This window comes from Lepeophtheirus salmonis, chromosome 5 (genome assembly GCF_016086655.4).
Source record: "Lepeophtheirus salmonis chromosome 5, UVic_Lsal_1.4, whole genome shotgun sequence".
Lineage (NCBI taxonomy): Eukaryota > Metazoa > Arthropoda > Copepoda > Siphonostomatoida > Caligidae > Lepeophtheirus > Lepeophtheirus salmonis.
In genome coordinates, this window is record NC_052135.2 from 4,941,188 (window position 1) to 4,966,853 (window position 25,666).

Consider the following 25,666-nt stretch of genomic DNA (forward strand, 5'->3'; position numbering starts at 1 on the left):
TTTTTCATTGGGATTATCTTAAATTAACAACAATATGGAGCATTTTGAAACAGTTCTGTAAAAAAAATCAAGTGATAACTTTCACTATCAATGAAGGTACTTTTGAATAAATATTTCTTGAAACAATAATTCTTTGAATAAAAAGCATCTATTATCAACTTAAAACTAAGAAATACGGGTTATAAACATCGCAAACATTTTAAGTTTGGGAATTTCTAAACAATAGGTTTTGACATTCATTTTTAAATAATAGATCCGTATTTTTAACACCAAACACTTGAAAAAGCTTTTAATCTTAAAAATAGCAATAAATAACCAAATCTGTATGGTCTTTTTCTGAAGACCATAAGGTCAATGGAGTAAAAATATCGTCGTATTTAGATTATAGAATCAAACTCTTCCAAGTCCATTATGATTCATTGTGTAATTTTATTGGATAGTGTTATTGAACATTTGCCAATTAAGTAGTTGTATTTTTATTAATCTAAATAAAGATTAATTTTAGAGTAAGACAACAAACAATTCTCCTAGTTGGACTTAAAAAAGAAACACAATTTTTCAATATAAAAAAATATATCTAACTCCTTCATGGGAGCCTTTTCAATCGTAACTGAATATAATAATTATAAATAAAAGAAATACATAATCTGACAATTAAATATTTTAATTAATTAATTTTTTTTAAACAGTAGTAGTTGTAGTTTCCTCATAATTACATATTTAGTCCTTCTTTCTTTGTGCTGAATTTCCAAATCAACTCTCTCTCTGGTCAATCGCATTACTTTTGTATTTGGGGTCATTTTTTTAATTATTTGTATTTTCTCATAATTCATCTTGTGGGCACAGGAGAAATGTAATCCAGTAGCTAATTCTCCTCTATTGATGTAATGTATTTATTCTCTAACTCTGTCTTTAAACTTCTTCCTGTTTGGCAAACATATGGGGCGGTACAGTTGGGTATTACGCAAGTAATGCATCATATTACTCCAGTTGTCCCAGAGCCTACCAAATGAAGAATATGTACAACAGTTTTTCGTTGAATAGTAAATACTTCTTTATTAATATCCCGAGATGGGGAGCAATTGCATTTGTCCTTTTTGCACTTTTTGAGCCCTTCATTTAAGGTGGTAGGTATATCACTTGAAAGTCCCAATTCTTTGTCTTTACAGATAATAGCTTTGAGATTTACTGGTTGTTTAAATTCAACCATTTGTAAAAATGGAAAGATTTGTATGATTGTGGGATCCCCACTAATGAGTTCTAGTTTTTCTTAATAATCTGGGAAACACTTGGTCATTGTAGATAATATTTGATTGGAAATACAACTCGATTACATTGTACTTTGACATTTATTCCCTCTTCAATTTTATTGGTATTTTTTTAATTTTGCTTATTACTTTTACCGTGTTTTTTTCACTTAATACTTCATCTCGTGGAACTGAATATAATTTATATTTTTATACTACTTCAAAACTAATCAAAAATGTGTGTTTTAGACATATTAATTTAGCTATAAGTGATTTTTACCATTGAAAGTTTATTGTTCCATTATTCTCTCAATAAAATTTCAAATATGTATTGAATATAAAGTTTTCACCTTATTGCATTGTATTTTTGCTTCAACTAAACTAAATATCATGAAACATTGACAGTTGGTTGTTGATAAATTTACTCAACTTAATCACAAAAAGCTAAGAGATATCGCTAAAGTATTTTATGATTAATCTACATATTCCTTTCAGTTTATTTTGTTACATATGGTGTATTATGTAAATATTTTCAACCATTTATGTCAATTATTGCAATGGATTTCAAATTTTTAAATTGCGCACCTTCTGAAAAAGTATCAAAGCACAATACTTATCGATTAGCTGAAAAAAATTAATGAAATTTATGTTTCTCACACGTGGTAGAAAGGAGGCGGAATTTAGAGACGTCACTTCTCTGTAGATACCTTGCTGTTGCCGTCTCATCAATTCTCAGTTATACCCGGAGAAGATTGACTGAAGTTCTATATTCTGCTTCCCGCTCTTCAAAGCTTTATCTTTCTTCTGCGACCCACATGAAGTGTACCATATTTTATTTGCTATTAATTGTTATCTTCAGGAGTTGTAACAATTTTTATTGCATCACTCAAATCAAGAACTTAATGATATAGCATCATTTGACACTAAGGGTTTGAACTAGATATCGCAATGAGCATTGTACAAATTTAAATTCCTACCTGATAAACGAACTAGAATCTACTAATAATGGATTGTAAATGTGGGTTGGCTTAGTAAAGGAAAAGTTATTGAACGATTGGTTGAATGCTTAAATGAGATAAAGTTTTTTTGAATATGTAAAATAATAACAGTTTTTCCCGTGTTAAATGATGATGCCTGGATGGGTAGACTAATATTATTTACTGATCCATCAAGGCATTTAAATAAATTTAATGTTAAGCTATAAATCTATACACAAAGTTTTTATATTATGTTTGGGATTATCATGATGTTTGAAGGTTAACTCTATATTACCTAAATGTGATTTAAAAACTAAAACTTACAAATACTGAAAAATAACTATGAGAACTTGAATTATCATTATTAGGTTATTGGGTTTGCTGCAAAAGCCTATTTTATTTCAAATGAAAGTCCAGTTATTTAACAAAGAAGTGCATATCAAATTTACTTGTAATAAGAAATCCTAACAATGCATTTTTACAAAACTGAAAATATATTTAATCGAATGCTTAAAAATAAATAATTTGGAGATGGACCCGGTAGAATCCATTCCATTAAAAAAAAAGTAAATCTAAGAGCCAATTTAGAAAAGCATAAGCTAACAAGATCGATGGATCTTGTAATCAAGACAAAGAATAATTATTTTTTGCTTAAAATAGTATACCGAAAATGTTGAATGTTCTCAAAAATTCATACAAACACTTTTGACAATTTTTTCTTCAACTTATCCTTGTTTTCGTTTGGTTTATGTAATAATAATAATAACTTAAAAAATATATAAACCAAATACTAAATATATTTGCAACATATGTATTCGTTTCATTAATCATAATGCCATATTAATTGATGATAACAGCCTAGGTTGTACCATTATAGAAAAGTATACATACTAAGAATCCATTATCATTGAAAAATGACACGACACGAGAAAAAAAAAGTTCTTTGACACACCAACTGAAAATTCTTATTTTTTCTGACCTAGAAAGATCTGGCTTACCTCAGTTTATATCCATAACAGTAATAGAGGATACTCTTCTAAGTTTTATGAAGAAAAGGTTCCTTATAAATATATCAGTTGTTGTCTTTTAAGAATTCAAAAGATTTGATAATTACGTCCATATGTAACCAATTAAAGATTGAGAATTTTGGTTATTTTGTATGTATAACATTTCATAAATTAAGATAAGTTAGGTTGTTAATGAGTAAGATCTTATAGTTTAACAAAAGTTTAAATAAAAATATAATCATCTAATGCATTTATTATATAAATAGGATACAGTTTGTTCAAACATAACTTTCTTTTTCCACAAAGAATCAAAAGAGATTTAATTTTCTTTCATAATGATAATAAACATTTAAAGTTTTGTTTTGCACAATTTTTAAATCATACATAGATATGTGACGTCCTTCATGGTCCATACATTGCATAAACCGAACATTGTTATTTTAATGCCAATTGATTTTTTAAACTTTTTAGTTTAAAGAAAGACAGTTATTTTTTTACAAAAAGATGCAAAATTTAGTTAACAACATATTTTATTTACAAATTGTGGATAACTAGTTGATAAGGAAATTAGGAATATGCAATTCCACAAAGATGCTAAAAATGTTGGGTTTTTTTTTCCGAATAAATCCGGTTCCAAATATTAAACTTGAACAAACGGCACCAATTTATAATTTTGTTTTTATTGGACTGAGAGCACCAATTTCAGCTCTCTAGCATAATTATTTATAGAATTACTCTTCTTCAAATAATTTCGCAAAATTCAAAATATGAAAAAATCATTTTCTCTATATTACAAATTAAAGCAATTAATTGATTTTAATAAATTGTACCAATAAATACTAAAAACTAAACGACAATAAGTTAAATTTTATAAAATGTTTTGGCAAACCATTCTTGTACAATATGGTTTTTTTTCACGGCGGCAAACATATGCTCCTTACTATTCCAACGTATAAATGCAACTGACTATATTTTCAAGAAAACTTTAGAATCTTGCCTCTAGAGTGAAACCACTCCTGGCTCGCAACAACTTCTACAGCTTAATCACCACCGTGCATTATAAAAAGGAAATGATGTCTTGGCACTCTGTATAATTAAATCCAAACTATCTTATATGATTACCTTTCTCAATGTTTTTTTCTTCACACTCTCTTCTTCGATGAACCAATTTGATTTAATTTTGAATCCCTCATGATCAAAAGCAGGATGCAGATCAAAAATTGGATTATAGAAATCATTTGTAGTTCGTAGTCGCTTCATAATTATGTAAACACTGTAGAATGACGAAAATAAACAATATGGCTCACTGATCGTATATTTATAACTGGTACATTTTTGTTGTTTAATATCTTTTGGTCTTACCTTTTACATAATATTTTGTTTAGTCTTATTATAACAGGTATTCTAGGAAGAAAGGGGGGGGGGAGAAAGAGGGTAAGAAGATATTTGGAGGAGTTTATGTATAGTAAAAGCTTGTTCTACATAATTTTCAAAAGACTTTCCTTATCAAAGGAGGGTTAATAGTATAAACAATTACAAAGAGTTGTGGTTTCTTTTCAACCAATATAATAAAAAACTAACTAAACTAAAAAGTTATTGAATGGTTTCAGAGTAAACCGCTCAACCCAATTCCTACTGTTACATACTTTTTGAACGACTCGTGATTCAATACAAATGTTTGGGGCAATAAAAATATGCCTATTTCTAAATTTTTACTTTCCAGCTAATTTCCTGCAATTTTTATTTACTTTCTATGTACTACCCCCCCCCTTAATCTCAGTTCGTTTGAAAAGTAATGTTTGCTTGATTACGCATATAACCATGATTTAAATAAGTTAAACTAATCTTCAATTGAATTTGAAAAATAAATTACAAAACAAATTTTAAATTGCAAGTCTCACGAGTTTTTAGCGAGCAAATGTGTTAGGGCGAGTAACGAGTATTCAAGGAAGTACAGGTTAGAGCTCATAATTCCTTGGGTGTTTCTTTATAGAAATAATAAGATGGTCAATGGATACAGCATGTAGCCGTTGTTAAGCAATACATTTTGGGTGCCTGTAACAGCTGTGCAGGTAAGACGTTGTTTGCAATTTTGACGGCTAGCCAGAAGTGTTTGGCGTCCGTTAAAAACAATGACATCGATCAAGGAAATATTTTTTCTACAGTTGCGGATAAAAGGGAAGTGGCTTTGATGCGATGCATTGAGATTGCAAACATTTTAAGCCTAGATAAATTCTTTGTCTGAAGAGTCAGGAAGGAGAAAAGAGAGATACAGGTGGTTATGATTCTGCTCCAAGCCAGACTGCAATGAAAGCTTTAACTTGGTGGTCAAATTATAATTTTTAACTTTGTTGGACTGTGGTTGGCATTCAAGCTCGGCACCATGCACTCCTTTGTAGTGCAATAGCGGGACAGACCAACAGATCCTCTTGCAACATATAATTTGAATTGATGTCTGAGGAAAATTCAAAAATATGGAAACTACGATAAATACCTGCTCCCATTTCTGAGGTCTATTCGAACCCGTTATTGACGCTGAATTAGGTATAGTAATAATTTAATTAAACTTTCAATATGCATAGGTTTTTATGAAAATGGGTTGATAAGCTTAGGATAAATTTCATTTTAATAAAATTTTTGTTTATTTTTGAATGGAGGGAGCACCCTGTATTTATACGATGAGGGATCAACAAGATATCGTATTCCTCTCCTTTTGTAAACGGATTATAAGTATATTAAAACTAATGATTTCGTTTATTCATCAAAAAAATAAATTATAAAGTACCTTCGACGTATCACAGCTAACAAGATAATTCAATATGTATTTTGGTGTTAGTGAGGTGACAACGTGTATTATATCAAGCATAAAAAAGTATATGGGTAAAACTAGGGAGTGTTACCAATTTTTGAAGGTCTTACTCTTAATTTTCTAAACAAATCATTTATATAAAAATCTTATCTAAAAAAATTAAATATAATTTAATTCAAGTAATCCTCAATAAAATATAGTTTCTCAAAATTATAAAGAGATTTATTTTCAATGTAGCAGACCCCTCCAAATTTTGATCAGGTTATGATCTCAACTATTCTCCCTGCCCTTTTTGTCTAAGCCTCAATTCCCTCAAATTCTTGATATTGAGTTACCATAGAAACAGGTTATTTTTCTTTTACTAATTATTTCTCCAGAAAATTTGTATATTACAGATAAAAATAAAGGTTTTTAATTTAAAAGTGCTTTATTATCAACAAGGAGAACACAACACTTCAAGTAATTTAAACAAACGTCTCAAAAAATATGTCAAAAAACGACTAACAAAAAATTTACTGAAATTGAAAAAGCTCCAATTAAAAACTATTGAAAAAAAAAAAAATATCAAATTTAACGATCATGTTTGAAAAGAAAAGAAAGGTTTTTAAAGAGAAATACACAATTCTTTTAAACTTCAATTTGTTTTTTGTTTTTTTCATAGACGTATATACTTATAGATACATTTTTAAACTAATTCATTCTAAGAATTTATTTAATTTTTATGCAGATAATTTATATAAACTTCCAAATTTAATGCTGACTAAATATCGATATTAGAAGATAGTGATTCTCACATTTTGTGTCCAAGATTAATAAAAATTTACATGTACATTCCTATTTATGCAGCGGCCATTCCATGAGAAATTTTCACGAGAAAACGAATTTGACTAAAATTTACTAAATTGTAATGTAAATAAAGTTAGCCTTTACCATAAACGATAATTTTTTTTTACTATAATGTACTATTATTTTTTAAAGTACATATATAGATTTTTTTTTTCAATTTAACAGGAGTGTGCTAGCTAGGACCTTGGACTTGACTTTAAATTAATATAGATTACTAAAAAGATAATATTTTAAAATACTAGGTTGTGTCCAGGTTTAACTTTGTAAGCTATTCGTCTTGTCTTCGTTAGCCAATAATCTTCGTTAGTCATTAGTCTTTTTCAGTCATTAGTCTTCGTCATCATTTCGTCAGCTTTCGTATTCTTCACAGTTTCGTCTGCGTCATAATATTGTCTTCCTCAGAAATCGTCATTCTTTTGTTATAGGTATATTTTATTTCGTCTTCGTCATGATGTTTGTCAAATTTTCATCTTCGTCATTATTTCGTCAGCTTTCGTATTCTTCACAGCTTCGTCTTCGTCATAATATTGTCTTCGTCAGAAATCGTCATTCTTTTGTCATAGGTATATTTTATTTCGTCTTCGTCATGATTTTTGTCAGATTTTCATCTTGGTCAGAATTTCGTTTAGTTAGAAATTCATCTTCATTGAAAACAATTTTTCTAGTTTGATTTAAATTTTCTTACTAATAAATAACTTTTGAAAAATTGGGTTTTTAAGTACAAAAAAATATGTCAATATGGCCTGGAGTAAGTTCAAAACCCACAACCAAATCATTGTAATTGGAAAAGGAACCCCTTAATTGAGACTCTATTTACTTTTTCTGCCCACAAGTTGGGCTCATAACCCAACACCGATTTTTTTAATTGTATGATCCATTCGACATCATACTGGGTTTTCAATGGCAGTCACAAATGCGTCCACAAGGGGTGGGCTGGAGGTTCTGTAGTTTTCACTAAATTAAGGATTGTATTTTATTAGATTTTTTTTTATTCTGGTAAATTATGTAGCAGAGCAAAAAATTTAATATTTACAATTTTTTTTTCCTAAATATTTAATTATCTCAGTGTAGCTATGGATTTTTGAAATTTTACTTTTAAATTGGGTTCATAAAAATTGACTTTTATATGAATAGCTATGAATTTTTGAATTTTTAAAAAAATTTATTTTCTTGTAAATAACTATGGATTTTTTATATTTTTTTAAAAAATTAATTTTTTTGTGTATAGTTAAGGATTTTTTAAATTTTTTCAAAAAAATCTAATTTTTTGATTCTTTTGTCAAAAATTCAAAAGACCAGGCCCTTCTCAAATTATAAATTTGTGGACACCACTGGGTCATAATCAAGAATGGGGTCTCAGGCCTAAAAATGTTTAAAGGCTAAATAGCATTTGTTGAAGTTAAATAGTAAAATATTCAAAATCTGTTAAATTTTAGTCCAAGTTCTGAATCATTCATGAATATGTGGGACCAGTGTTCTTTTAGAGCGTTTTTGGAAGGCTCTTTTTTTTAAATTAAAGTTCAGACTTTCAAATATCAAATAAGATAATTTTAAACTTTTTTAATTTATGTATTTGTCTTGAAGCTATGAGCCTCTGAATAAAAAGCACCTATTTTCCACTTTGAACTAACATAACTCGATTTATAAGTATCATACAGACATTTTAAACATGGTTTTATAATTTTGTAACATTCAGTTTTAAAATATATTAACATAACTTATCCCTAAATTGACACCGATGGCTTAAAACAGCTTTTAACGTTAAAAATAGACAAAAATAACCAAAAATGTATTGTCTTTTTTATAAAGTCGACGAGCTTTGAAAGAAAAAATAAGGAATATTTGGAATTAGGGATCAAACTGAAATAATTTAAGTATTTGATATTCTAGCGCATCAAAAAAGTGTGATTTTGTTGTATAGTATTATTTAAAATTGAGTACAACATCTTTTGAGACGTAATGATTTTACAAAAAAGTGGACAAACATTAAAAATATCGGTGCCAGTTATTCGAAAAACTCTGTTAGAAATATTCATTTTATTTTTTCACCTTCTAATTATGAATTTATATGCAGATTTATACAAAATCATATCATACAAATGAATTTACTTTCTTAGTTGCTTATCTTCAAGTCCGAATCCATGAGGTGTCTAAATTGAAAAAAAATACGTATTGTAAAATTTCATTCTAATTAATTATTGTTATATTCGTGACTTTTTTTTTCAGATTATCCCCCCCTCCTCCCTTATAATAAAAAAACTTTGAAGAGGTATTTTGCAGTTATTTACTTAAATGAAAGATACTTCATGCCAGATTTGATAATCCCGTGCAGGGATGCCCAAATTGTGGATTGCGGCCCACATATTGTTTAGTTGTAGCCCACTACTGATTGTCACTTCAAGTAGTATTTTTTTTAGAAAAATTGTTGCAATATAATCAAAACGCGTAGACCACTCATAATACGTACAAACATTTATAAATACTTGACAGTATCTTATATTTTCTGAGATTCTAACAGGGTTGCCAAATTACCTTTTTTTTAAGCAGTTTGGCCTTTTTTTAGATTTGGTCTCAAATTGAAATAAATGTGTATTTAATAGTGGTTTTTTAGATATTTTTCAAGAAATTCAACTTTATTGGTTCTGAGGTCCATTTTTGTGGCAATGTGACCCATTATATTAAAATGTTAGACATTTCTAATCTAGTGTATTTTCATTGAAGTTTATATTGTATTCAGACAATCAAATTATAGTTTGATGAGAAATTATCACAAGAGACTCAATTTTATCTTCAAAATATGCTTTGGCCAACACGTTGTGCAGATGGACAGCTGGCCCCTAAGGTGGATCAAAACCTATCTCCACTACTAAATTGAGTATTAAGGCCCCCATTTGAATATATTATCTTACACACCGGCCCACATATTACGCTAGTGACCCGCTTGTCCACAAAGAGGATATAAATCAATCCCCACCATTATCCTGAGGATCAAGGGCCCCTTCTAATATATTACAATACACTCCAGATTGTACAAGTGAACCACTGGTCCAAAAGTTGGACCCTTACCCACCTCCACCGCTTCCATGAGCATCAAGGACCCCTTTCAATATCTTATAATACACCCCAGCCCATGGGTTGCGCAAGTGAACTGCTGGTCAAAAATTTGGGTCATTAGCCACTACCACCGCTTGAGCGTGCCAGAAAATCTTGAATGATATCAAGAGCTCATCTGGACGCATCATCATTTTTTCAGATGAGAAAACTTTTACGGTCGATCCTGTTTTCAACAGGCAAAATGAACGTGGTGTGAGCTTTGGAGATGTTTGGAGATCCAACGGGAAGGCCATGAAGCCGGTATGGTTCCCCACTGTCTCAGATTAACAGTGGAGGATTATGTGAAGATTCTGGCGTCCAAGGTCCTTCCCTGGATCAAATCCATAGTCGGCAACTCTCCTTGGGGTTTCAACAAGATGGAGCACCCGCCCACACTGCCAAGAAAGCTCAGGAGTGGCTCAAAGACAACATGAACTTTTGGCCAAGGACTACTGGCCACCTCAGAGCCCAGATCTGAACCCACTAGACTTCCCTATCTAGGCGCACGTGGAGACCAAGGCCTGCAAAAAACGACACAAGAACATAAATGCCTTAAATGCAGCTGTCAACAAGACCTGGGCCTTCATGGACGCCAATTACATCCAGCAAGTCTGTGGCAGCTTCAGACGTCGCCTGACCATTGTCATTGAGTCAAATGGTGGCTACATTGATTAAATTTGATCACAAACTATTTTATTATTCTAAAAATGTATGAATAAATTGTTTCTCAAGTCATTCAACTATCATTATTGTCCGCAATATGTTCTGAACAAAAATCGGTAAATAGTTCTGCACGGCCCGGTACCATAATACCACAACATGCAGCAAAAGTAGTTTATTTGGTGAATGTGTTTATGTTTAGGATATATTTAGGTAACATTAGTTATGTTGGGTATGTTCAAAAAGATATTTTTTGAAATTATTACATTTTATGTAATTTTTCACAATGCCCACTCTATTGGAAATTTTATAATTTGATCGGACATTTTGCACAATGCCCGCTTTGATGGGAATTTTGCACATTGCTGGTAATACATCCATACACATTATATGGACAGTTAATTATAAATTTAATTTAATACGCATATTGCAGGAAACATCAGTATCAGTAATTGCATTTATATTTTTTGGGTTCGTAATCGTAAGTCACTAGTTTTTGTGAGAGTTTTGGAAATGTCATGATATAGTCTTGGACAGACATTGTGATTGTTTCGTCGTAGTTATCTTTTATTTCGTTTTCGTTGGAGTTTCGTCTTCGTCAGATTTTTGTCTATGTCAAAGTTCCGTCTTCGTCAGAGTTTTGTCTTCCTCAATTTCGTCTTCGTCTCGTCTTTGTCATGACTTTTGTCAGATTTTCGTCTTGGTCTCGTCTTCGCAATGATTTTTGTCAGAGTTTCGGTAGTGTCATTATATAATCTTTTGGGGAGACAATGTCATTGTTTCGTCGTAGCTAACTTTAATTTCGCCTTCGTCTTTTTTTTGTGGGAATTTTGTCTTCGTCAGAGTTTCGTCTCCGTCAGTTTTACCTTCGTTAGTTTGTCTTTGTCCGAATTTCGTCTTTGTCATGATTTTTGTTAGATTTTTGTCTTTGTCATGAAAAAAGTTTGGTTAACACAATGATTTGGTCCCGTCAGGCTTGACGAAGTTAACACTGGTTGTGTCATCCAAAATAGGGACTATTCAGGTTAATAAACAATAAGCTTTCAAAAATCAACAGTTGTCATTAGAGAGTAGAAAATAAATGAAAAGGGTATATCATTTGCTCCACAACCAAGTGAGGTTGAGGAAATCATGAAGTTTGTAGGGTGTCTTAAAGGATTAAAGCTAATTTAACTGATGAAGTCCTTGTACTTAAAAATAGTGTCACTATATCTAAGATTTTTCTTGATATGAAATATCTATATCAAAGGATTAATATTGTTTTGATAGTTGAATGGTTAATTTTAGAAATTTCTTAGTCTTTTTTGTTGGAATGAGATAATTCCAGGATAAAACTTTACATCTGTTATTGTGTATATCAAGTATACTTGATATACACAATAAGAGATGTAATTTGTTTGTAATATTTTTCATACCTGGAGTTAGCATCGTAAAATATATAGGCACTCCAGGTATGAAAAATATTATAATTTATATACATAAAACTTATCTATAATCTAAGGCTTACATTGAGTGTTTGTAAAGTTTTTTTAAAAATGTTTATAAATTATACAATCTATAATCTGTACAATCTCAATTCCCAGATATCTCTAAAGTCCAAATTATTATTTGCCGTAGAGCGTAGCCACTAGCCATGAAGGTTCATTATTTAGTATTTTGAATAGTCAGTGTAAAGCGTAACTTTACAGTGGGTTGTTGTTTTATTGCCGTTCTTCAGTTACAAATCTATGAATTATATTCAAAAACTTAAGATTGAAAGAACAAGCAATAGATATGGATCATACAATTTTTGATCCATTCCATTTGTAGTACATCATGTTCGATATTTTATCTTCAAAATATTTTCTTTATACCTAGCACAATGATGTACCACATACACCTAATATCTGCCATTGCTAACAATCCAGTAAGCACCATTTCCTCATCCATTCCATCAACTATCGTGTCAATCACGCTCTCCATTGCATATATAACACTTTCTGTATATACAAAAATCAAAGAGGCAAGAGCACCCGATTCAAGGTCCCAAAAGTCCTTAACCCTATCTAAAATGATACAGATGTGGAACCTCAGTTTTAACTCTGTACGAATCTTTACTCCACAGAACGTAACAAAGTTGAAAGAGATCAGTACAATACAACTTTTACACTCAAAATTGGACATATTTAAAAAAAATCCTTCGAGCTATTAGTGATTATCTTTTCATTTAATCAAGTTGAAAATATATACATGATAACCAATACATTTTGTATTTTGTGTCTTAATTATGTAGGTACAACTGCATCAAACTGTATTAATTATTTTTATAAATATTAATTATTCCGTGTTATATTGAAAATTTAGCTTTTTATATGTATTTACGTATTGAAATGTATGGTCAAATTTCATTAAAATTTAACTAACTATACCTATAAAGCATAATTTCATAAATTGTGTGTTAGTGAGTTGGTGACATTCAAAATGCAGGACTTGGAATCGGAAATTTTATTACTGTCGAATTATGTCAAATGGTCTCAATGATAGAGAAAAATTTATATTCAGCTCCGGGTGTTACTTTAATTAAGCTTATATTTATATTGTTTATACATTTTTTGCATTGAAATCATAGACAACGAGTCAGATGTAAATCTTAAATGATGTTTCACAAGACCCTTCTATTTTAAAAAGTGACATAGAGTTTTAATGAACTTGCTATATTAACTAAATAGGGTTGGTCTTGTGTAGTTGTACACGTTCTATCATTTTCAATTTTTTAAGACTAAAGTTTAAAAAACAGGTATCGTGAGGATATATATTTTACAAAATCATCCAAAAATAGTGATCAGCACAACTTTCATTCAATATGTGAGCCCTTAGCTCTAATTTGTACGAGGAGTAGCACACAACCTCTCCAGCAGACACGTCTACATAGAGTAGTCCGAGGGGTTCATGTCTAGAAAGGAGGATGGCCATATTTTGAGGTCCCAAAAGTCCAGAAAGTTGTCTTTCATACACCATGGTACCATTTTTGTATTTAGCTGTTTGATGTAAGCATGTGAATTGAACCGCTTCTTCCTCTCTACAAAAATGGGACGGTAAACAACAGAACGCCCAAGACTATGATTCCAGCTGAAGCTGAGTCCTCTTTAGAGGTTCAATTGTGATGTAGCATCTGTTTTGTTTATTCGCAGTGGCATCAATTGTGAAATTTTTTCATCAGAAAATTGCAAAACTATGAGCAAATTTTTGTTGGGCTTAACAAAAATTAGAATTTTCTAGTATTTTGCAACCGTTTCAGCTTTCTCTGATCAGAGATAAGATGTTTTGTGTTCCTCCTTCATGATTTTGTACCATTTTCAGTCTGGATTGATAATATAAAAAATGTGTACCACTACATAAGATCAACCCTGTATTTACATATGTTGGAAGATGATATATTACACATTTTTTATAAAATAATCCCTTTCTTAATCTTATTCATAATGTTTAATATTATATATATATCTTTATCTGGCCTTTCCTAATTATCTTTATTACTACCATTCATTTTCTAAATATAAGGCTTACAAATAATTAAAAAAAAACGAACAAAAAAGAGATAAACCATAAGGAACTGTTAAATGTTCTTCTTTTTTTTAAAAGAAAAGCAGGTTAAATACACTTCATCAATGGAAAAAACTTACGCAGTGAAGTAAGGATATGTTTTAAAAAAATACTTTTTATGTATGATAAATACACATACAATATGTGGACCATTGCTTTATGATATGTGTATAATTATTAGGTTGGTTTTTTAGTAGAGGGTTAATTAAAAAAACTATACTTAAGGACAAAAAAATGTGTACTAAATTGCGAGTATGTACTTTAGTGAACCAACCTTATATCTCTTAAATTAAATAAAGGTTCTAAATTATAGTTAAAGTTATTGATTGTACATATTATCTCAACATAACAAATTTGAAAACAACACTTAGAATTGTTTCAAATATGTCTTTGAAATATTGGCCTGGATGTAATCCTATGAAACATTAAAAATAAATTATATTTTTTGGGTAGTTGTTAGTAGCGAGGGTCAAGTTATGCCATTTCATCTCCAAGCAAGGCCTGAATGTCAACGCCAATGTCTACATAAGTGTTCTGCACACCAAAGTCTTTCCCTGAAACCATGAAAGATCAATCTTGGATCTAGCAAGAAAAACGTGCCAGCACGTCCTCCACCAAAGGAACACTCCATTTTCTTTATTCTTAGAATTTGATGTGCGTCCCACCTAGTTTTAGGTGGGACGCTAACCCAATGGAATGGTCAATTTTATACTATTTTGTCTGATGTAATGTTGAAAAAATTTCCAATTAAGGTTCTGACAGCACCACAAGATCCTTGAGAGCTGAGAAGAGGAGGGGATTCTTGACTTTATCTATTGTGATGGTAAAGAAGGTAGTGATATATTTATGGTAATATTGTGAACGTTTGGTTCGATCTGAAGGCAATTTTATTTGTGGAATGTGAAATTTTTGTAACAATACTGATTTTTTAGACGGTTAAGAAATAAAGTATTAAAAGCGTTTTACTTTTTATTATTGGCTTGTAAACATTTACATGAAACACTTTTATTTTGGACAAGAAATACTCTTTTGCGTATCATGCAATTTATGATGTCCGATGAAACGTTCAATATGAATCATTCTTATTTTAAAACATATTATCTGTATAAATTAATTTATGGAAAAACTACAAATAAAGAAAATTAATTATTTGTAAGAGAAGTGAAACAAAATGTGATGAAAAAGTGTTGACCTGTAATTTGTACCTCGTTATAAAAAAATTGATCCATCGACGTTCATCTTTCTATTTTTTCATATACCACCTAAAATGTTTTTAGGAGAAATTAAAAAATTTATAAGCAACAAATATATAATCTGACACACTTTTTTAAGCATTGAAATATAATAGATTAGAATAGCTTAAGGTCCTGATAGCACCACAAGATACTTGAGAGCTAAGAAGAGGAGGGTATTCGGTAAATCGGTAGAGTAAAAAGCTAAGACTGAAATCATTTTTCCCATTTACAATGGATTAGCTCCCCCCGGGGAAAAAATATATATTTTTTTTTTTTTTGATGGTTTAAAGGTTGTTAGTGAGTTGGACCTGTCAAAATTTAAATTGTATCTCAATTTGTTCATAAGTTATGGTAAATTTTGTTTTCTTTTTATATTTACGGAAAAATTGCATTTTACAGATATAAATAAACTTTTTATGGCAAAATTACTTTCATAAAAAGACAACAACAAAATACTATAATGCACTAATATAAACATGTTTAAAACCATAAAAATATGTCTAAGAGCAAGTTAAGATAAAATAACTAGAATACAAAAAAAAATCAAGAAAAGGACTTTTACAATACAAAAACCTTAAACATTTTAAAACGGACAATAATCTTGCAAATAAACCATCAAGTATCATGCTAAAAATGAAAGTTAAAAAGATATCTTGTAAACTGACAAGTTGTTAAGTTATCATCTTGAATTTTAATTGTAAAAACAGTATAGGGTGCAGCTGTAGAAATGAGGATCCTTCATAATTCCCCAACTTTTATAAGTTTCAACTGTGTCAGTTTCTTAGTTTTTAACGTTTTGTGAGACCTCTCAAAATTTAACTAAAAAAATAATGAACCGTTTTTCAAACCTTAGACTAGGATTTACTATTTGATGCACAATTTATTTAAATACAGAAAAGTCAAGTCTCACACATTAGACGTGAGATATACTGATTATCAACCGTTCAGGTGTTCCATATGTTAGAAGTTACAGATTTACTTAATAAAAAAAGCTATAATTTCATTTTGACATTGGTTCTCACCTTAAAATTGTAAATATTTTACCATTCAACTAACTTTAAAATTTGAGTTATTTGAAAAAAATAACTAACCCTTAACAAAATTATAAAAAACTTTCTGACGTTTTCACGGAAGGTTTGATCAAAATAATAATTTTATGTCGTTAGTATTTAAGCATTAGCCATTTTAACTGCCTTGAATAACTCAAAACACATCACCTTCTTATCCCACCTAGCAAATGTGAATATGTGACATCTACAATATTCAGGGGCGTCCGCATAAATATTTGTATTTTAAAAATTTTAACCATATTTTCGTGAAAAACTATTTCATCTTGACCCAGAAAAATTAATGTAAAAAAAAATATATATATATTTTGTGTGTATGGGGGGGGGGGCTGATATCCACATATTTTTTGGGTAATTATGATTTAAATACAGTCAAGGCATATGTATTTGCAAATACTTTAAGATTATGTTTGAATAATATACTAGTTACTTTAGATTCATAATTATCCAATGATAATTTTTTATACAAAATTAGAGTATATGTCCCATTCATCATATCATCATTAGTTGTATATTATTATTAAGCCTTCACCATTTCTGTACATACAAGTATATTTTACATTGTGTATGGCATAAAATTGAATCCCTGCCAATGTGATTACTATTTTTATAGTATACATATATATTATGATCATTTCGGAAGGGGGGGGGGCTTACTCCCAAATATGATCAACACTGTCATATATGTAATTAGTTATCAAAAATAGGTTTATTTTATTTACAGTACTTGGTATGATCATTTATATGACCTTCGAAATAAAGAAATGTCTTCCTTATTTTACTGTAATATTTTTTACATATCTTTTTCCTTTTACTCAAAAGAAATGTGTCTTGTTTTTAATTATAACTTATAACAAATAGAGTACAATACGTATTGACAATGAATGACCTTGACTTCTCAAAATTTGATAGTTTCTTACTGTGACTATATATAATCTTCATATTAGAGATTTAATGCTTTTTTGACATTCCTGGGAAGGGATAATATGGATTGAAGAAATATGCTACTGTTGCATAAGGTATCCCTGTTCAAGGGATATGATACTCTTGATTTGAGGTATTCCTGTTCTCACCAAAAAAGAGAAGAAGGAGAACGCTTGGTATGTTAAATATAGAAAAGAGGAGTCATCATTGATCAGTGATCATGGTATATTGTATTATATTAATGTGACTTTAATTAATAAATGGTTTTAATTACACTTATGCTTAGTTTTAAATTTAATAAATTTGTTTCACTAATTGTATTTAAATCATAAATTGTTTATATTGTCTTTGCAACAATCATCTTGAAATAAACTTATTCTTGAGGATTCTTATTCATAAATAATATATTAAAAAATCTCGAATTATCCGACAAGAAATCATTTACGTTGTGCTGTGTCAATCTGCTACTCCCCTCATGTGAAATCCGGTGAAGATTATTCTTACCATAGATTTCCCAAAGCCAAGGGCATTCGTGCAAAATATATCCAAGCTTGTCATAAACAAGACCTATTCAATTCCGAAACTGCCCGAGTTTGTTCTTAACATTTTGAGGAAGACTGTTTTTAGAAAAATCTAAAGGCCAAACTCATGCCTTACAGTTTTTTTTTTTTTTTAAATAAAATAAATCGGAATATCTGTAGTGGGAATGATATCTGATATGGGTCCGTCAAATGTGGGATTGCCAAAGAGATTGGAAATATCCGAAGAATCAGCTTACTTTTGGAATCCATTCAACACATCCAAAAAGATTTACACCTTAAATGATACTCCTCACCTCATCAAACTATTGAGGAGACATCTCAAGATATAAAGGATATATTTTGCCAGACGTATCTACAATCACTGAAAAATATTTTCTAACATTGATTGCAAAAGATTCAAACATACTAAAAATTGCTTATAACATTAAAGATATTCATTTAGAAAGTCAAAATAGTTTATCTAGCAACACAGCTATTGAGCCATACAACTGTCTCTGCGCTATAATATCTATTTTTTTAAAAGAAGCCTCAAGCGGATTTTATCAAAACAGTAGATTCATGGTTCGACATCTGCAATAGCAGGAGCCTTTTGACTCAAAAATAAACTTGTTTGGATTTGGTAATCAAATGAATAAACAGGAAAATGCTCTTAAGAAGATGAAAGAGACAATTAAATGGGTCTGGGGAATTAGTGAAAGAAATAAAATTATTATCTCTAACTTGGAATTTTGATTTCGATTGCATCGTTAGAAAACTTGTTCAATGACGCAAAAAAAAAAACATCTGGAGTCAAGTACATACTTACTTTTAGGAGAAATAAAGATTGTCTACAAAACTTTTTCTCTCGCTTGAGGACCTTGGGAGTATTTTACGACCACCCCACTAGTGTTGATTGCATCAATAGACGAAGATTAGTTGTTCTCGAACGTGCAGACCAACTGCATATTTTTATCAACATAAGTTAAAATAGAATAAGTGGAAACCTTATCAATGGATAACTTTCTTGGTTGTTTAATTAATTGGAAATAGAGCTAAAAAATAAAGAAGCAGGAACAAATTAGGAAGAATATGGAGATGCTTCACATTTAGCTGCCAAATTCTTTAAAGTTCAGCTCTAAATTTTCGCCGTGATATTATTAGAAAGTATGCTCCGCAAGAACCTTTACAAAATTACGACTCTGAATATAAATATCAATTATAAAAAAAATAATGAAATTTTAAGAAAATTAAGGAAATTATCCTATAATATTTTTTTTGTTATAATAAAAACCATTTAATTTGTAAAACTTTGTTATATATCTTCATTGCTTTAAGTTTAATGACCTATATATAAATGTTCCGTGAGTACTTTGTGTATAATAATATATTAATATGAGATTCATTCTGTATTCTCATTGTATAGAATAAAGTATATATATCAACTCCATATCCTCATATATCTCATATCCACGTATATGATGTGGCGCAGTCGATAACCAGAACCAATCTTAAAAAACATAATGGAAGAACTTAAAAGTAAGAAGTTTGGCTTTATAAAATCAAAAGTTAAGGCATACAAAGGTGATGTCACAAGGAGCATTATTGAACTGAAGCGTTCAAACAGAATGGAATTAGTAGAAATTTATCATCAAAGGGCCCGTGGAAGATTGCACGTCTTAGATAATATTTTAGAATTAATGGAGTTCAAGTCTGAAACAAAGCAGCAACAAGAGGATATATTGATGTTCATGGAAGAGAGAGATCGCATGGATGAAGAAATTATAAAGGAACTCGCGAAAAAAAATGGAGGAACTAGCAGGCAAGGAGCATCATCGTCTGCCTTCAAAGGATAGAGCGTGTAAAGTATACTGAAAAATTGCATATAGGGGACTGGAACTATTGAGAGGAAGCATGGATTTGAATGAGTTTATTGAATGGAAAACCAGTTTTGAAGACTACAGGCAACTAGTAGGAGTTGATAGCTACTCACACGCAAAACAGCTAGCAAATTTAAGATCATTCATGGATATAGAAATGAGGGAGAAATTAAGAGTTTCAATTGGGAGTAAAGAAAACACAGTGTTATCCATTCCTGAAATTTTAGAAGAATTGAGGAAATATTTTCGCTCTCAATATAACATCATTCTTGATAAGGTTAAATTCCATTCCTTATTCAAAAAGAAGGTCAATCATTCGAGGACTTCTATGTACATGTAACTCGAACTGAATTGAATGAACGATGTGGTAATAAAGACTGTTTCGAAGAAAATATCAAAGTTAAATTAATTGTGGGACTTCGGATGAAGAAACGAGGAAAAAACTTATGGTCATAGAAGAAAAAGAATGTACACTTCAAAAAGTTATTGATAGATGTAGAGCTGAGGAAATGTCGAAGAGGGATGACGAAAAGTTAAATTCTGTAAAAGTCAACAAGATAACAAGAGGAAAATTTAGGGATCAAAGCCTTAGTCGAAACCAAAATAGTTTTAGGAAAAATCCTCCTGAAAGAAAAATAATGGATTGTATATTCTCCTCAAGAGACCATATTATAAATGAATGTCCTGTTTGGAAACAGGAATGTAGAAATTGTAAAAGAATTGGTCATTTTAAAGATTCAAAGGCCTGTAAAAATGGAATTGCAAGAAACAGAAGTCACGTTAAGAAACGTGACTACATTTAGTCCCTCAACTGCAATACAAGTTCGATTAAACTCTCTAGATGGAAGATACTTATGTAATTATATTAAATCAATTCTGTATTTTGGTAGTGAGGTATCTATTGCGGATGATTTTTTTAACAAGAAATTGGAATACCACTTAGACATTTAAATATACCTTCAGATTCTCGTTAAAATGGAGCTACTGGAGCTACTTTTAATCAACTAGGATCCATAATTTTAAATGTAGGTTTTGGAAATGAGGAAATTAAAGAAGAGATTATAATTGTAAAGGAAAATGTTAAATTTATAATGTCGTGTGTATTGTGTAAAAAATTAAGAATGTTACCAGAAGATTATTCAAGTCAAATTGAGCGAGGTAGATGGAAAAGAGCCAGATAACCTAGTGCTCGTGGAATCAAGGAAATGAAATATATTTCCGATGAAGAAATTAAAGCCATGAGAGACAAGCATGTGGAGGAGTATCATGATGTATTAATTGATGGAAATCAACCATTAAGAAAGATGAAATGCTAACCGATAAAAACATCTTTAATGGAAGGAGCAGAAACTTGGAAAATCTACACAGCAAGGGCGATTCCCTTTGCTTATAGAGAAGCTACGTAGAAGGAATTGGAAGAATTGTTGACAAAACAAATATAAATAATTCCTTAGCCTGTCAAATATATTCCGTGGTGATGTGCATCTACGAGTTGTAAAATTTATGACACCTGGTACTATACACACAACACGTCCGATGCCATTCGAAAGTGTTATACTGCCCAAAAATTTAAATGTTTTGACCTCAATTTAAATTGACAGACATAGACGAGCGAGGATTGCGAATTATTTGTGTGTTTATAGTGAGGGTGTATCTTTTAGTCTGGATGTTTGCTCCAAAAGTCTTAAGTACACCTAATAATGTCCTAATTTAATAAAATATCGAAGTCAATATCCAAAAAATTATTCAAGCACTTGTGGTATTTGTCCGCAGAACTGGTTGGATTAGCTCGATTTGACAGTGTATTAATTTATTTTTTTACGTTTTGATATGTCTTATGTTAAACCAATAATAAGTGGGTATATAATAGTAGTTTTCAACTATAAATAGCACACAATATTTTCTAATTACGACTTATACGTATATTTTAGATATCTAAGATGAATTCATATTACAAAGGATTTTTATCTAAAAAAAGTCAGTGAAAGGTCAGAAAAAGGTCAAACTTATTGTAATTTAACCAATTATGTCTACTTCAAGTAAAAAATCGACCATTGCTAATGTTTTGGGAAACATAAATTGTAAGGGGAATCCTTATTTGCATTTGACAAAATTTGCGCATTTTGACGGGCATAAGACTTCAAACCGAGGGATTTATACTTTTTTAGGAGCAGACATGGATGGACATAGAGCAAAAATACAAGTTATGGGAATCTTTGCTCTTTTTGACCAATAAGAACCAAACGTTCATGGAAATTTTTTGCAAAATTTTCGATTGTAAATTTATTCAGCTCAATTTCTTGAATCATAAAATTTGTTGTAATACAAAGTGGTTAGACGAAATTTAGGTCAAAACACTCATTTTTCTAATAAATCATAAAATTTCAAATTTTGAAGTCTTTAGCTACCACTACTTTATTTTTTTCAAAAACCTTCAAATTTCAATACAATAACTTATACCTAGAACAGAAATTTGCAACCCTCTGAATAAAAAAAAAGAAGCTTCACCTGATTATGCATGCCAATATAACACAATTCCTTCAAGTAATTTAAATTATATTATTTTCTGTTGTTTTTTTTAATATCTACAGTAATCATATGAATAAAGAAAAATAAAAAAATCTACATATACGTAAATGCTGAGAATTTACAACTCTATAAATTAATTAATTAAGAAAAAACTCACCAAAATGAAAACATTTTTTTTTTTTACATATTGGTGTTGGATTTTTTCGCAATAGTCACTTGAGGGAACAGGGGTGAAATTGACTTCTACATTTATTTCTTGAATGGAATATTGTTCTCTATACAACCCTAATAAATGTTGTTGTTTTTTGTGTTAACTGATTATAATTTATAATAATAATCCTTCTTAGGTGTTTTTATTTTAATTCTATTTGTATATATTTGTGCAACATAAAATACTTTAGAATAGCTTTTTTATTTAAGTCCTTCTTTCATATTTATTTTAACTTTTTTATGTTAATTTATTAAGATTTACCCTTACAAATTTCTATATAAATAATTGATTTCCGAATTGATTTTTTACATTACATATAATATTAATATTGATGGATCAAAAAATAGAATAACAATATGTATTAAGCTGTCATTGTTACTATATTCGTGAAGCAAAGTTTTTCCAAATATATTCAAATTTATATAAAGCAAAAATAAATCATATACAGTTATAAATATATTCATATGCATGACTTTTGAACAAAAAAAGTGCATTTAAATAAGAAGAATGTTAACACATTTTCTGTTGACAAAAATATTTAAATATTAGGAATTTGCAATGTCATAGTTCAGTTATACATATTTTCCTAAATAAAAATTAATATTGAAATAAATTAGTCTTAAAAAGAAGTCAATTTAAAGCCAATCACGGAATTCGTATTGATTATTTTCGGAAAAGTTATTCACAGTAGTGGTTTCAACCGGAACAAGCCGTTGTTGAGTCCTTGTCGTTTCCTTTCTAGTTTTTCTAGTTTTCCGTCTCTCGATTTCAATGGATATGAAGCGAGAAGTGCGTCTCTTGCAAAACAATCCAAGACATAAGAATATATGATATAGTATTTCAGCCAGAGAAACAAATGAAAAGCCCATGCAAAGTCCAAGTAAACCACCAGAGGATGCAATATAAGATATCCGACTCATTTTTTCTGTCTTACGAAATCGTTTTGTATACGACTCTTTGATAAATATATTGATTATAGCTAAATTTTCACGTGCATAGTTGTATATCTCTGTTTGTAATATTCGAGCTAAAGTCTTATTTTCTAATTTTTCAGACCTCCAACGGTTTAGAGGATTAGAACAATGTGAATATACGTTTGGAATATTTTCTAGAGCGCTACAAAGGTTCGGATATTCTGAGGATAAGGGTAGTCGTTTATGGCCTTGACAAGTTCTGAAAGTAACAAGAAACATTAGTATTAGTATATCTTAGCCACTAAGGCAGTCGTTAGATGGGTTTTGGGTGGAGCAAAAGGCAAAGTAGAGCTTATGGAACCTTTGCAATTGTTCGTATCGTTTGTCGTTTAGTCTTTATGTCGATTTTGGTTGAGTATGGGGCAAAAAGATCAAGTGGAACTATTACATCATACTCCTCAAAATCCAAGAACAACAATACTGACAATTGAGAAGAGTCCATAGGGGAATAAGGCATAGTTCTACTTTCCCCGTTGCCCCACCTAAAATATGCTCTATTTATTTTTTCTTCAATCAAATAAAAAATGTTAATACAATTATAATTTATTATTCAAATATTATATATTTATATTATATCTACCAATGAACTATGTATTGGGTTTAAATGGTTTCGCGCCAAGAATTTTTCCCCTTGGAACTAGAATCCTCATATATAAACTAAGCCAAAAATATATCCTCTCACATATAATTAAAAGTTTAAAATTAGTATCCCTCCATTTGAAGCCGTTTGTATTGCAATTTTGCATTCATTAGCGTAAAATAAGTGCATGTAGTTCAATTTTAATATATTCAACAAAGAAAATACCATGAATGCTGCACCTTTTATTAATAAGTAAGAACTGACAAGTAGATACGTAGTTGAATATTGAAGTTGAAGTAGCAGTTCTAACTATGTTTTATTTGTTTGTATTCTTTCTTCCACTCAGCTAAAGTACATTGGTAAAAAAAGTTCAAACTCTTCATAATTAGAAGCAACATTCATCTGATATGTTTGTTATACATCCAAATTGCATTAAGATAGCTTCCTTTTAAGTTATTCAACGCAAAAAAATGAATTACAAAGGATTTTAGTTAAAGGAAGACCCTTAGATTCTCTAGGATCTAAAATTACTCCTGTTGCAAGCATTTTTGTGATTTTAGTCATATTTAAATGGTTACTATGACTTTCAACAGCATAGCCCCAAAAATGGTCTTAGTCATTATATAATTAAATATACCTATAAATCAGTATATTTTATATACGAATATATACTAGCAGAAAATGCCGTGTTGCATGGCTGAATGAAGGGGAATAGAAACAAAGTATGAAGGTAGAAGATACGAGACAGTGAAAGGGATAAAGAAAATCTATAGGGAGGAGAGAAGAGGGAAGAGACAGAGAGAGATTTTAAAAGAGAGATGGACAAAGGGGATTTATTTCAGTAAAAATAAGTCCTTTAACGACCTCAGAGGGCCAAAAATTATTATTAGAACAGGTTGAATTATTTTTTAACTCTATTTGCTAAATTTTAACTGATTTGTTCGACAATTTTGAATTCCAAATGTAAAACCATCAAAAACAGAGTTGTAAATAAGTTGAAGGGATTTTTTTTGGAGGGGGGAAGAGCCTTCAAAAAATTATTGGGGGATGACCCCCCACCACCACCACAAAAAATGAAGGGGCTAGCAATGCCACTTTTCTTGCCCAACTATGATAGCATCAAGGAGGTGTATCATAAAATAGTAAGAGGATTGGGAAGGTGCTGGATGATTTATAAAAATTAAACAATTTTTGAAAATGATAGACTCTGCTCTTTCTAATGGTCTTAATTAAAGTTCAAAGGAGTGTTAAAAGTATCTTAAATGGTATCTAAATTATGGTAGAGCCTGTATGTTTGATTTCACAATACCTATTGTTCATTTCCCTTAGAAAATAAATGTAATGCTAAGGAAGACCTCTTAATTGTTTTCATTTATTTTTCTATGATTTTCTAAAAGAAAATTCATTTTTTTAATAGTTTATTTTCCAAATAATACATTGAGCGACGGACTATTGCATCTACACACATTGAGTTCATAAAATTTATTTCTCCCAGGTGCGTTGTTTATTTAGCTACGTCGATTCACT

At 30.2% G+C, this 25,666-nt stretch overlaps 1 protein-coding gene across 1 annotated transcript in view; it reads right to left on the minus strand.

Moving 5' to 3' along the window:
- Positions 1-22,724: 22,724 nt before the first annotated feature.
- Positions 22,725-25,666, minus strand: part of LOC121118849 (acid-sensing ion channel 4) — a 118,648-nt gene continuing 115,706 nt past the window's right edge. The window contains exon 6 of the mRNA XM_040713448.2: positions 22,725-23,758. Coding sequence (XP_040569382.1) covers positions 23,221-23,758 — 538 coding nt within the window. The 3' untranslated portion in view covers positions 22,725-23,220. The remainder of the gene's footprint in view (positions 23,759-25,666) is intronic.